This window comes from Schistocerca cancellata, chromosome 10 (assembly GCF_023864275.1).
Source record: "Schistocerca cancellata isolate TAMUIC-IGC-003103 chromosome 10, iqSchCanc2.1, whole genome shotgun sequence".
NCBI classification, from domain to species: domain Eukaryota; kingdom Metazoa; phylum Arthropoda; class Insecta; order Orthoptera; family Acrididae; genus Schistocerca; species Schistocerca cancellata.
This window is the reverse complement of record NC_064635.1, coordinates 197,153,319-197,168,668: the sequence shown is the minus strand read 5'-3', so window position 1 is coordinate 197,168,668 and position 15,350 is coordinate 197,153,319. Positions and strand designations below refer to the sequence as shown.

General features: G+C 41.7%; 1 protein-coding gene across 1 annotated transcript in view; it reads right to left on the bottom strand.

The window, feature by feature from the left end:
- Positions 1-13,059, bottom strand: part of LOC126106256 (uncharacterized) — a 257,643-nt gene extending 244,584 nt beyond the window's left edge. Inside the window, exons 1-2 of the mRNA XM_049912481.1 lie at positions 12,936-13,059; positions 9,556-9,746 (exon numbers count right to left, since the gene is read on the bottom strand). Coding sequence (XP_049768438.1) covers positions 9,556-9,746; positions 12,936-13,059 — 315 coding nt within the window. The remainder of the gene's footprint in view (positions 1-9,555; positions 9,747-12,935) is intronic.
- Positions 13,060-15,350: the final 2,291 nt, after the last annotated feature.

The following is a 15,350-nucleotide window of genomic DNA, read 5'->3' as shown; positions in this document are numbered from 1 at the left end:
TTTGGCGTTTATAGGTCACCATGTACTCAGTAAACGCTAGAGTGTTAATGAATAGGAAAAAGACACCCTTCTGGCATGCATAATTTTATGAACTCAAATTTTTGTTATCACTGTCGTCAGATTGAGGAATTGGATCAGTGTACTTGTAATGTAGTAACCTACCGATTAGTTCCGTGTCTTGAATCTCTGCCGGTCTTAGGTACTTGTAACTGTTTCATGTCCTTGTGATAATCTGTCAGCGAACAGGATATTATTAAACATGTTCGTGATATATTTCAGTGCATTCGTTTTGTGTGAGGATTCGTAATAAATAATAGACCGTATGCTAAAGTTGTCTTTCATACGTATCTCATCTGGTCACAAAATTAAATTGCAATGTTATTATTCCATCGCCCTTTTGAAGTCTGTAGGGACATAATTAAACATTAATAAAACAATACTTGCATAAGAAATGGTAATTTACAGTCTTTATTGGGCATCTACATACACATACGGGTAAATTGCGTAAAGGTGTAGGCGTTGGGATAGTACAACCTCTCACGAAAAAATCGGTTTCTTTGCATAAAATTTTGTTGGAGATAAAGGATATCATGTAGTAGCTGTATAACCAGAAATTGATGTTCAGTCTTTGAAAACGAAACTTGAACTTTCTCACCTATGATACAACGTGAAATGCCTGAAAGACAGTAAATGTTTCACTTTGTATGAAAGAAGAAGTTCGAAAATTATTTGTTAATGTTCGAAGGCTGGTAAGGCATATGCTTCAACCTGCAAAGCAGAGCATAGTTTTACTGCACTACGACGACTGAAGAGCTATCTGTGTTCAACAGTGGCACAGCACAGACTCAATCACTCAGCAGTTTGCTGTAGAATCAAATAGACTTAACAAATGTTGTTGGAATATTTATATCCAATTTGGCAACGGGGGAAATGTATTTGGATATCTGTAGGATGAACTTTGTAGGATTATTTTACCTTATGCTCATACACCGTATTTAGTCATCGTTTATCCCTTTTTAACTACTTACATTTTTATTCCTCCTTCTCACAGTTCTCCGATTGTCTTTTTAAATGTATTTTTAATGTGTGAAAAATAAAGTAGACGAAAATGTGTTTGTAATAGGCTATTTATTTCCGTTCCCAATAAAAATCAAGCAGATTTTAGTTTCAAAAACTATTCAGTTTGACATAGTTTCCGCAGCTGTTTAGTACGTGATACATAATAACCATGCACACACTGTCGTTAAATTTAAATGTTAATATTATATAGCTTTTTTTTACACTCGGTAACAGCAAAAAAGGTTTTAAGCAGGCTTAAATTGGCACGCCTTAGGACTTTCAAGGGCCATTTAAGTAGATGGTCTGAGGCAGATTGGCAGGTCCAGATTGGTCGAGGCAGGTCCAGATTGCTCCAGAAAGTGGTTTCAGTTCCTAATTTTTTCATCTCCCGTTTAGACCCCCTTGTGATCTATGGCCTATCTTTCGGGTCCCTCCCCCTCCCCCCCCAATCAGTCATTTAATGATGGTGCCGCTCGTGTCTGGTCGGATCAATCGCATTTGTTGTTACACGAGGTCGTCTGGAAAAGTTGTCGCCCAGGCGATCATCTGCTCCAAACTTGCACCTCGCCACAGGTGCGAAGTGATGAGAGCAGTATCACGGTATCTGGGACGCTCACTTTGACTTGCGGTAGTAATCGAAGGCACCGCTGCAGAACCATGGTTATCGCAAACCACCTCTATCCTTCCATGCCTGATGTGTCCCCCAATGGCGTTAACTTCGTGCATCATGATATCTGTCCATGCCACAACCCCAGAATCGTGCTGCAGTTGTTTGAGAAGCGTGATAGTGAACTGACGTTTCTTTCTTTCTTTATTGTTAGACCTGCAGCATATAAAGGTTTTTCTCAGAAATGGTGGTCAATATTCTGAGATATGACAGGAATGATCATTCGAAACAAAAATGTCAAGTAAACAAGGGCTCTAAAATTCATACCTTAAGATCTATGAGCAGTTCTTGAGCTTCGATACTGTGGAACAAGTCTCTTCTACTGCAAGCTCTTTGCTTTCCATATTTTGGGACGTAGTAGTATGGACCAAAACAAGAAAAAAATTGTCTAGTATACATGTGCAATAAAATGCATACCGGTACCTTAAAAGTCATGAGCACTTGTTCATTAGAAGAGCTGTGTTTCAAAATAGCGAAGATGAACAAGTGCTCATAGCTCTTAAAGTATGCATTTTAATGCACATTTTCACTTGATTTTGTTTCGAATGATCATTCCTGTCATATCCCTGAATATTGACCATCACTTCTGGAACATCCTGTATTATGTCACAGTAGGACATGCTACAGACAATTGGAAAACAATATGCTGCTTGATATATTATTTTAGTATATAAGCTTATTTTGGCTTTATTGCCTTCATCAGAACATTTACAAATAATCGCGTTTATTTATAATTTATACAATATATAATTAATAAAGGTTTTTTTTTTTTTTTTTTTTTACATTTGATGTTGTAACCAGGTCCTGGCGTTGCAGATGAACATACTAGTGTGTCAGCTTTGAGTAAACCATTATTGCTGTCTGTAGATGTAGTAATATTATTGTCAGCAAAGTTTTGAAGCTGTTCGATAATTTGGTGTTGCACGTATATTATCTCACAAATATGCATTCCGTCTTTACATGAGTGACAGAATCCTGAATCTGCCAGTGTAACACTAGGCGATACATAAAGAATAACCACACTACAATACATCGCATACAAGTACAAATATGACCTTAATTTTGTTTCTACAGCTACACAACACAAAAATCTAAAAAAGCCCCCATAATCATAAAATAACTTCATTAAAAAGAAGACCATCTAGATACCAAAACATATATGGGAAATCTGTCCGATAAAATAAACACCCTAGCAAAAAATACAAATGTGAAATTAACCTTCAGAACTACAAATAGTATTAGCACAAAACTAAGTTCATGAAAAGCTATATCCCCTAAACATTTAATCCCTAAAATTAGCTTCAATCACTGCACAAAAATTTACATAGGAGAGACGGGAATAAATTTCATCGTTAGTGTCAAAGAGCATACCTCAAAAATGAAAATACGAAGATGACAACATTGAAAGCGCACTGCTTCACAAAATCCCAAAAGATAAATCTATTCAAATTTTGTGTAGGGAAAATGGATAACGGAAACACCAGGGATTACAAACACACCAATAGCAGTTCCATAGATACACGAGCCATATCATAAATATCATTAACAACTACCTGTCAAACTTGAATTTCTACAACTTTTAGATAGTAAAAAAAGCAATACAATATACGTGCGACAGCAAGTTATCGAACAACTTTAAAACTTTGCTGAAAATACTATTACAATCAACAATTACAGACAGCAATAATGTTTTACTCAAAGTAGCAATATGTCCATCTACAACGCCAGGAATTGCAATACAACTTCAAATGTAAGAAACTTTTATAAATTACAACTTGGTAATAATTAGTTGCTATGGGACCAAACTGCTGAACTTATCGACCCCTGGACTTACACACTACTTAAACTAACATAAAATAACTTACGCTAAAGAAAACACCCACACCCACGCCCGAGGGCGGACTCAAACCTCCGACGGGGGGAATCAGGTGAACAGTGCCTAGGCGCTTATATATATATATATATATATATATATATATAAAGTGCAATTGTTAGCAGATCTCCTGATGAAGGCAATAAAGCAGATATAAAGGATCCACTGAAGAATGGGATACTTTGACCTATGACGTCATACTTTTCTCACAGATATTAACGTATTTATTTTCGAGCCGTAGGTAATAAATGCGTGATCTTCTGTGGCGAGGCGTTATCACTGTAAGTTAAAATAAATGAATGGTTGGCATTCATAGTCATATAATATTTCTTAAAAGACATCATAGTCGCCGTTGAGTGTATAAAATATTTATTGTTACTACTGCAATTTCGGCCTTATGGCCATTTTCAAGTAACAATGCAAAGTTACAGTCTGTCAGAATATAAAACTATCTGACATGAGTACAACCGACTTAGCTGCACATGTTGTCAGTGCACTCGTGTGTGTGATAGATTATTAGAACCATGGTAAAATCGACAGTTCAGCATATATTTAACAACATATTAGGATGTAATAAGTATCGTACTCATAAGATCTTGTGGGACTCTCACAGTGAAAAGGCTGCATTTTGACGACGACTAGTTTTATATTCTGACAGAATGTAACTTTGCAGTGTTACTTGAAAATGGCCATAAGGCCGAAATTGAAATAGTAACAATAAATATTTTATACAGTCAACGGCGACTATGATGACTTTTAAGAAATAAATGAACGTGTTTTTAAAAAACATGGCTACATGTTGTGTACGATTTTTGACGCTTGTATTAATTTAAATCATTTGTTCGCTCCAATTCAGTTGGTAGTTATTTTCTTTCTTAGTGAGTTTGAGATATTTTGGAAAAAATTATTTTTTATTATGGACAATTTATACTTTTGGAATTTCTTTTGTAGGTATGGATTTATCTATTCCTATGTATGTGGAAGACTTTAAGCAGGAATGGTCAACTGTAGTCCGGAGTACAAATTGTACAGTTGTCGCTTTTTTTCGCCTTCGCTAGCGCTAGTATTAATACGATATTTGCGTCTTGTCACGGTCCGCGCAGCTCCCCTCGTCAGAGGTTCGAGTCCTCCCTCGGCATGGGTGTGTGTGTGTGTGTGTGTGTGTGTGTGTGTGTGTGTGTTGTCCTTAGCGTAAGTTAGTTCCAGTTAATTTAAGTAGTGCGTAAGCTTAGGGACCGATGACATCAGCAGTTTGGTCCCATAAGACCTTAACACTAATTTTCAAATTTTACTACAATATTTTTCAGTCGATACTAGTACTATCGAAGGCGAGAATACCGACTCATGAAAAATTTGCATCCTGTACTTCAAGTGACCTATATAGGTGAACCGAATAATAGGATACTAGTGCCAGCAAAGACGAAAAAAGCGACATGCGTAACATTGGCATCCTGTATCTCGAACTGCGAAGGTAGTATACTGTTCATGCCTCGGCCTACACAGTTCAACTAAAGCACGAGATACATATTTTAGGTATGTCGCTATTTTTCGCCTGCGCTAGCACTGGTATCCCATTCTTCAGCTGACCTATATAATTCAACTGAAGTACGGCATATAAATTTTACGTGTGCCGAGTTTTTCTCCTTCACTGACACTAATATCCTACTATGGATGAAAATATGAGGGGCGTTTGAAAAGTCCGTGCAAAGTCCGAGAGATTGCACCACCGGCGCGTATCGAGGTCATGTTTAGATAGCAGCATCTCTGGAAAGAATGCACACCAAATTTCAGCCATATTGATATATTTCTTTGTGTTTGGCTTTCATGTGAATCAAGGAAGTCGAGTGATTGTCAAAAAATGGACGAAAAGGAATTTCGTGTGGTGACAGGCAAAACACCTCAGGAGACTAAAGAGAAGCTTCATAAACATTACGGTAACTCTGTACCTACGATTAGAACAGTTTATAAGTAGTTTCAAAATTTTCGGAGAACCCATATGGGCACAAGTGATGCTGAAAGTTCTGGACGCCCTGTGGAGATTACGACTCCAGAAATCATTGATAAAATCCATGATATGGTGATGGATGACAGAAGAGATAAGGTATGTGAGATTGCTAGTGCTGTGGACATCTCGAATGAACGGGTACATATTTTGCATAAAAATTTGGAGATGAGAAAACTATCCGCAAGATGGGTTCCGCGATTGTTCACGCTTGACCAAAAACGGAATTTGTGAAGTGTTGCAAGGATAGTATGCAACTGTTCAGGAAGAATCCGCAGGAGTTTAAGAGATAATTCTCATCGACTATCTGTAAAAGGGTAAAACTATTACAGGTTTATATTATTCATCGTTATTGGACCGTCTGAAAACCGATCTGCAAGGAAAACGCCGGCGATTGGACCGCAAAAAAGTCCTTTTCCATTACGACAATGCACCAGCACACACCCCAGCAGTTGTGGTCGCAAAATTAATGGAAATAGGATTCCAACTCGTTTCGCATCTCCCCTTTTTTCCAGATTTGACTCCCTCGGACTACTATTTGTTCCCCAATTTGAAGAAATGGCTGGCGGGACAAAGATTTTATTCAAACGAGGAGGTGACAGCAGCAACTAATAGCTACCTTGCAGACTTGGACAATTCCTATTATTCGGAAGGGATGAACAAATTAGAACACCGTTGGATGAAGGGTATAAGTCTAAAAGGAAACCATGTCGAAAAATAAAGAAGGTTCACCCCTAAACACGTAAGTAGTTTTTATTTTTGCACGGACTTTTCAAACACCCCTCGTAAACCTGCACGATGGATATGTCGAAGAGGAGCTGCTGAGTACCCACTACGGTCTCCGGACCTTACACCTCTTGACGCCTACCTAAGAGAGACCTTGAAAAATAAAGCTTATTAGCAGAAGCCACCTACACCGAAAGAGTGACGAGAAACCATCGAAGCGTCCTGTGCCACTATCGCACCTGCAGCACTGGCAGCCTTATTTCGGCAACAGTTCAGCGGCGTCGTCTTTGTTTAGCTACTAAAGCGGGTCACTTTGAACGCATAAAATAACCTTCCTCCGTGCAAGAATTGTAACAATACGACATTTGGTTCTGTTCATACTGACTATCAATGACTGTCTTCATTTTTCTGGACCCCTCTGTATACCGCAGTCGAAATAACACGTCGGACAGAAAATCTGGCGTTGTTATTGCCCTGTGCAATGTTATTCAGGTACTGTGTACGGGTGGCAACATCGCAAGATTTCTGTTTTTCGTTCACCTAAATTGCGGCGTTAATTGATGACTGACCTATTCTACACTTTCATATAACAAAAATTCCGCGGGTGTACACCGGCCTCGGTTCCAGGGTAGAATGTGCTCGTATGATTAATGTGATCTGGGTTTTCTAACCTCTCTGTTACGCTGATGTTGCATTTTGACGATGATGTACACTTTGCTGACATCCTTGGTTTTGAGGCTCGTTATTTGTTCTTGGAACTGCCTGTGACGATATATTGTGTGTTGCTTCTGTCTACCGCTGACCTGTTTCAGGTGCGATTTAAGACGTTGTTATATCGTGTAGTCTGAACGGAGAACTGAGGTGAATGCCAAAGGACTGAATGTAGATCCGCGCCGCCAGCGATCCTAACCGATTGACAAATAGCGAAGGAACCGCTTCATATAGCCTTTGATATATGATAATATGTACTCATACGTGACCCTGCTCCGGTTAAAAGTAATAACCGCCAAATTTGCTTTTACGAAAAGGTTACAAGTTTTCTATATGTCATTTTTTTCTTTCTTTTCTTAAAAATCTATGTGACCATGCAGAGAGAGAGAGAGAGAGAGAGAGAGAGAGAGAGAGAGAGAGAGAGAGAGAGATGAGAGAGACAGAATGTTTAGCGTTAGCTTATTTAGTTCGTTAAATTTGGTAAAATTACCGACTGGCCAATATTGTGTTGTTGTTGTGGTCTTCAATCATGATACTGGTTTCATGCAGCTCTTCATACTACCCTATCCTGTGCAAGCTTCTTCATCTCCCAGTACTTACTGCAACCTACATCCTTCTGAATCTGCCTAGTGTATGCATCTCTTGGTCTTCCTCTACGATTTTTACCCTCCACGTTCCCCTCCAATGCTAAATTTGTGATCCCTTGATGCCTCAGAACATGTCCTACCAACCGGTCCCTTCTTCTTGTCAAGTTGTGCCACAAACTCCTCTTCTCCCCAAATCTATTCAATACCTCCTCATTAGTTATGTGATCTACCCATGTAATCCTCAGCATTTTTCTGTAGCACCACATTTCGAAAGCTTATATTCTCTTCTTGTCCAAACTATTTATCGTCCATGTTTCACTTCCATACATGGCTACACTCCATACAAATAGTTTCAGAAACGACTCCCTGACACTTCAATCTATACTCGATGTTAACAAATTTCTCTTCTTCAGAAACGCTTTCCTTGCCATTACCAGTCTACATTTTATATCTTCTCTACTTCGACCATCATCAGTTATATTGCTCACCAAATAGCAAAACTCCTTTACTACGTTAAGTGTCTCATATCCTAATCTAATTCCCTCAGCATCACCCGACTTAATTCGACTACATTCCATTATCCTTGTTTCACTTTTGTTGATGTCCTTCTTATACCCTCCTTTCAAGACACTGTCCATTCCGTTCAACTGCTCTTCCAAGTCCTTTGCTGTCTCTGACAGAATTACAATGTCATCGGCAAACCTCAAAGTTTTTATTTCTTCTCCATGGATTTTAATACCTACTCCGAATTTTTCTTTTGTTTCCTTTACTGCTTGCTCAATATACAAATTGAATAACATCGGGGAGAGGCTACAACCCTGTCTCACTCCTTTCCCAACCACTGCTTCCCTTCCATGCCCCTCGACTCTTATAACTGCCATCTGGTTTCTGTACAAATTGTAAATAGCCTTTGCTCCCTGTATTTTACACCTGCCACCTTTAGAATTTGAAAGAAGGTATTCCAGTCAACATTGTCAAAAGCCAATATTAAGTCTCTTAATTAAAGTATGTTTGAGAATTGTCAACATTAAATAACTTGACCGTAAAACTTTGGTCTGAGGCCCAGAAAAAAAAACCATCCTGCAGTTTATGTTGTGTGACCCACGGGTAGAAATCTGATATCGGATACCGGTCAAAACATTCGAAGAACTTGATTGAATTTTCTCATTACGAGAGTACTGAAGTGCGAGATGCTACAAATGAAAAAAAAAGGTCGCAGAAAATATTTTTTATTCACGACAATCAGTTCCAACAATTTTAGCTGTCATCTTCAGGTCTTACACTTTTTTGTAGTAAAACATGTTCATTCCATGCTGAACCTCATGCTCAAGATGTTGTCTATGTGCTGAGTTTTATCCACTTGGCATCTTGCGCATGAGGTTCAACGTAAAATGAACATGTTTTACTACAAAAAAAGTGTAAGACCTGAAGATGTCAGCTGAGAATGTTGAAACCAGCTGCCTTGAATGGTTCAAATGGCTATGCGACTTAACATCTGAGGTCATCAGTCCCTTAGACTTAGAACTACTTAAACCTAACTAACCTAAGGACATCACACACATCCATGCCCAAGGCAGATTTCGAACCTGCAACCTTAGCATGAGCGCGGTTCGGGACTGAAACGCCAAGAACCGCTCGGCCACAGCGGCCGGCAGCTGTCTTGAGTAAACAATGCTTCGTACGATCTTAGCTTTTGCATGGTTTTTTATGCGAAGGACTTGTCAAATCCATGCCACGCACAATCGATACTGCCTTGAGTTCCAGAAGTGAACCAGGTTTCTGTTGAGCAGGTGTTCACAATGTTTCGGATCATCAGTGCGTGCGTTCCCCCGTGTGTGTGTGTGTGTGTGTGTTTGTCTGCGTGTGTGTCCATGCGGTCCCCGGATCAGTTATCCCAAGGAACCTACTGACAGTGACATTGACGCATAACACCGAAACAGAAACCTTGTTGAGGAGCTGCGATCTGTCGCAGCGTGTGCCTGAATTTGACGCCTTCCATTGGCCTCATAATGAACTCTGTTTCCAGCTTGATTTCCTGCGCGCTGTCCACCGTCTCCAGCCTGAAGGTCCTCAGCACGTGCGATACCACCGCCATCATCTCCAGCATGGCGAACTTGTGGCCTGTAAATACCACAAAACCACACACATCACTTCAGTAAGCTCTCTGTCGCCGTTGTGTGAACGCCGAATCATTAACTTGAGCTGTTGAACCTCAGTTAATGTTCCAAGACAACAAATTGCACAAGTTACTCGATATCACATATACTACACACTTGAACCATGGACCTTGCCGTTGGTGGGGAGGCTTGCGTACCTCAGCGATACAGATAGCCGTACCGTAGGTTCAACCACAACGGAGGGGTATCTGTTGAGAGGCCAGACAAACATGTGGTTCCTGAAGAGGGGCAGCAGCCTTTTCAGTAGTTGCAGGGGCAACAGTCTGGATGATTGACTGATCTGGCCTTGTAACACTAACCAAAACGGCCTTGCTGTTGTGGTACTTCGAACGGCTGAAAGCAAGGGGAAACTACAGTCGTAATTTTTCCCGAGGGCATGCAGCTTTACTGTATGATTAAAAGATGATGGCATCCTGTTGGGTAAAATATTCCGGAGGTAAAATAGTCCCCCATTCGGATCTCCGGGCGGGGACTACTCAAGAACACGTCGTTATCAGGAGAGAGAAAACTGGCGTTCTACGGATCGGAGCGTGGAATGTCAGATCCCTTAATCGGGCAGGTAAGTTAGAAAATTTAAAAAGGGAAATGGATAGGTTAAAGTTAGCTATTGTGGGAATTAGTGAAGTTCGGTGGCAAGAGGAACAAGACTTTTGGTCAGCTGAATACAGGGTTATAAATACAAAATCAGGTAGGGGATATGTAGGAGTAGGTTTAATAATGAATAAAAAATAGGAGTGCGGGTAAGCTACTACAAACAGCATACTAAACGCATTATTGTGGCCAAGATAGAAACGAAGCCTACGCCTACTACAGTAGTACAAGTTTATATGCCAACTAGCTCTGCAGATCATGAAGAAATTGATGAATTGTATGATGAGATAAAAGAAATATTTCAGGTAGTGAAGGGAGACGAAAATTTAATAGTCACTGGTGACTGGAATTTAACAGTAGGAAAAGGAAGAGAAGGAAACGTAGCAGGTGAATATGAATTAGGGCTAACACTTGATTCAAGAATCATGAAAGAAGGTTGTATACATGGAAGAAGCCTGGAGATATTGACAGTTTTCAGATTATATAAAGACAGAGATTTAGGAACCAGGTTTTAAATTGTAAGACATTTCCAGGGGAAGATGTGGACTCTGACCACAATTTATTGGTTATGAACTGACGACTAAAACGGAAAAAACTGCAAAAAGGTGGGAATTTAAAGAGATGGGACCAGGATAAACTGACTAAACCAGAGGTTGTACAGAGTTTCAAGGAGAGCATAAGGGAACAATTGACAGGAATAAGGGAAAGAAATACAGTAGAAGAAGAATGGGTAGCTTTTGGAGACGAAATAGTGAAGGCAGCAGAGGATCAAGCAGGTAAAAAGACGAGGGCTAGTAGAAATCCTTGGGTAACAGAAGAGACACTGAATTTAATTGATGAAAGGAGAAAATACAAAAATGCAGTAAATGAAGCCGGCAAAAAGGAATACAAACATCTAAAAAATGAGATCGACAGGAAGTGCAAAACGGCTAAGCAGGCATGGCTAGAGGACAAATGTAGGGATGCAGAGGCTTATCTCACTAGGGGTTAGATAGATACTGCCTACAGGAAAATTAAAGAGACCTTTGGAGAAAGGAGAACCACTTGCATGAATATCAAGAGCTCAGATGGAAACTCAGTTCTAAGCATAGAAGGGAAAGCAGAAAGGTGGAAGGAGTATATACAGCGACTATACAGGGGCGATGTTCTTCAGGACAATCTTATGGAAATGGAAGAGCATGTAGATGAAGATGAAATGGGAGATATGATACTGCGTGAAGAGTTTGACAGAACACTGAAAGACCTGAATCGAAACAAGGCCCCGGAAGTAGACAACATTCCATTATAACTACTGACGGCCTTGGGAGAGCCAGTCCTGACAAAACTCTAACATCTGGTGAGCAAGATGTACGAGACAGGCGAAATACCCTCACACTTCAACAAGAATATACACTCCTGGAAATTGAAATAAGAACACCGTGAATTCATTGTCCCAGGAAGGGGAAACTTTATTGACACATTCATGGGGTCAGATACATCATATGATCACACTGACAGAACCACAGGCACATAGACACAGGCGACAGAGCATGCACAATGTCGGCACTAGTACAGTGTATATCCACCTTTCGTAGCAATGCAGGCTGCTATTCTCCCATGGAGACGATCGTAGAGATGCTGGATGTAGTCCTGTGGAACGGCTTGCCATGCCATTTCCACCTGGCACCTCAGTTGGACCAGCGTTCGTGCTGGACGTGCAGACCGCGTGAGACGACGCTTCATTCAGTCCCAAACATGCTCAATGGGGGACAGATCCGGAGATCTTGCAGGCCAGGGTAGTTGACTTACACGTTCTAGAGCACGTTGGGTGGCACTGGACACATGCGGACGTGCATTGTCCTGTTGGAACAGCAAGTTCCCTTGCCGGTCTAGGAATGGTAGAACGATGGGTTCGATGACGGTTTGGATGTACCGTGCACTATTCAGTGTCCCCTCGACGATCACCAGTGGTGTACGGCCAGTGTAGGAGATCGCTCCCCACACCATGATGCCGGGTGTTGGCCCTGTGTGCCTCGGTCGTATGCAGTCCTGATTGTGGCGCTCACCTGCACGGCGCCAAACACGCATACGACCATCATTGGCACCGAGGCAGAAGCGACTCTCATCGCTGAAGACGACACGTCTCCATTCATCCCTCCATTCACGCCTGTCGCGACACCACTGGAGGCGGGCTGCACGATGTTGGGGCGTGAGCGGAAGACGGCCTAACGGTGTGCGGGACCGTAGCCCAGCTTCATGGAGACGGTTGCGAATGGTCCTCGCCGATACCCCAGGGGCAACAGTGTCCCTAATTTGCTGGGAAGTGGCGGTGCGGTCCCCTACAGCACTGCGTAGGATCCTACGGTCTTGGCGTGCATCCGTGCGTCGCTGCGGTCCGGTCCGAGGTCGACGGGCACGTGCACCTTCCGCCGACCACTGGCGACAACATCGATGTACTGTGGAGACCTCACGCCCCACGTGTTGAGCAATTCGGCGGTACGTCCACCCGGCCTCCCGCATGCCCACTATACGCCCTCGCTCACAGTCCGTCAACTGCACATACGGTTCACGTCCACGCTGTCGCGGCATGCTACCAGTGTTAAAGACTGCGATGGAGCTCCGTATGCCTCGGCAAACTGGCTGACACTGACGGCGGCGGTGCACAAATGCTGCGCAGCTAGCGCCATTCGACGGCCAACACCGCGGTTCCTGGTGTGTCCGCTGTGCCGTGCGTGTGATCATTGCTTGTACAGCCCTCTCGCAGTGTCCGGAGCAATGTGTTCTTTTTTCCATTTCCAGGAGTGTAATAATTCCAGTCGCAAAGAATGCAGGTGTTGACAGATGTAAAAATTACCGAACTATCAATTTAATAAGTCACTTCTGCAAAATACTAACGCCAATTCTTTACAGACGAATGGAAAAACTGGTAGAAGTCGACCTCGGGGAAGATCAGTTTGGATTCCGTAAAAATGTTGGAACACGTGAGGCAATACTGACCCTACGACTTATCTTAGAATAAAGATTATGGAAAGGCAAAGCTATGTTTCCAGCATTTGTAGACTAAGAGAAAACTTTTGATCATGTTGACTGGAATTCTGAAGGTGGCAGAGGCCAATTACAGGGAGCGAAAGCCTATTTAAAATTTGTACGGAAAGCAGATGGGAGTTATAAGAGTCGCGGGGCATGAATGGGAAGCAGTGGTTAAGAAAGGAGTCAGACAGGGCTGTAGCCTATCCTCGATGTTATTCAATCTGTATATTGAGCAAGCAGTAAAGGAAACAAAAGAAAAATTCGGAATAGGTATTAAAATCCACGGAGAAGAAACAGAAACTTTGCCGATAACATTGCAGTTCTGTTAGAGACAGCAAAGGACATGGAAGAGCACTTGAACGGAATGGACAGTGTCTTGAAAGGAGGATACAAGATGAACATAAACAAAAGCAAGGCAAGGATAATGGCATGTAGTCGAATTAAACTTGGTGATCTTGAGGGAATTAGATTAGGAAATGAGACACTTAAAGTAATAGATGAGTTTTGCTATTTGGGGAGCAAAATAGCTAATGATTGTCGAAGTATAGAGGATATAAAATGTAGACTGGCAGTGGCAACGAAAGCGTGTCTGAGGAAGAGAAATTTGTTAACGTCGAGTGTACATTTAAGTATCAGGAAGTCGTTTCTGAAAGTATTGGTATGGAGTGAAGCCATGTGTGGGAGTGAAACATGGACGATAAATAGTTTGGACAAGAAGAGAATAGAAGCTTTCGAAATGTGGTGCTACAGAAGAATGCTGAAGATTACATGGGTAGATCACTTAACTAATGAGGAAGTATTGAATAGGATTGGGGAGAAGAGAAGTTTGTGGCACAACTTGACTAGAAGAAGGGATCGGTTGGTAGGACATGTTCTGAGGCATCAAGGGATGACCAATTTAGTATCGGACGGCAGCGTGGAGGGTAAAAATCGTAGAGGGCGACCAAGAGATGAATACACTAAGCAGATTCAGAAGAATGTAGGTTGCAGTAGGTACTAGGAGATGAAGAAGCTTGCACAGGATAGAGTAGCATGGAAAGCTGTATCAAACCAGTCTCAGGACTGAAGACCACAACAACAACAACATGAAAATGAAATTGCTCACGTGATTAAAACATTAGAGCGGAAAAGCTCGGAATCTTTTTTCCCAACATTCTTTGTCTGTCTAACACAAAACACCGCTAAAAGGCGGTACTGTATGTGATGGGTTAAAAACTGCCGAATTCCAATATAGTGTTTGGGTCCAAAACATATCATATCATAGTGTTCTGTTGGTAAGAAGAAAACAAATAAATGGAATCAACACCTGATTTTGGGCCAGAATGAAAAACCAAGAAGTGGTTGCCACACAGTCGAGGGATGCTCTACCTAGGCATAATCGTGAAGCAAATAGCTAATGGCGGAAAATCAGAACCTGAGAAACGCACTTACCGCTTCTCCTATCTACGAGGGTTAGAACTTAAATAGCGGCAACTATTTATTCACAATCGATACAAAAGAGTTACATGTTTGCACCTGTTACTGACCTTCAAAGTAGTCACCAGCGTTGTGCAGAACCCGTTGCCAGCGATGTGGAAGGCGTAGTATACCGTTAGCAGAGCCTGCTCTGTTGATGGTGCGAATGTAGCGATCTAAAGTTATGGTGATTCTCGTATAGGTCTGTGATGGTGTTATCCTAACGCATTACGTTCCTCCACGGCAGACCGTCAGTGCACACTATTACTGTTCGTTTTTGGAGCATCACCTGAGAACAGCTTTGCGGAAGAAGCGACGACACTTTCTGTGCAACCCACCCATCATTTTGCACGACAATGCGCGGGCGCACACAGCGGAAGCTGTGGCTGCTCTGTTCGGTCGATTGGAGTGGGGAGTACTGTACCATCCACCATACTCCACGGACTAGATGTAGATGTAGATGTAGACTTTAGTCCTTGTGACTTTGATTTTA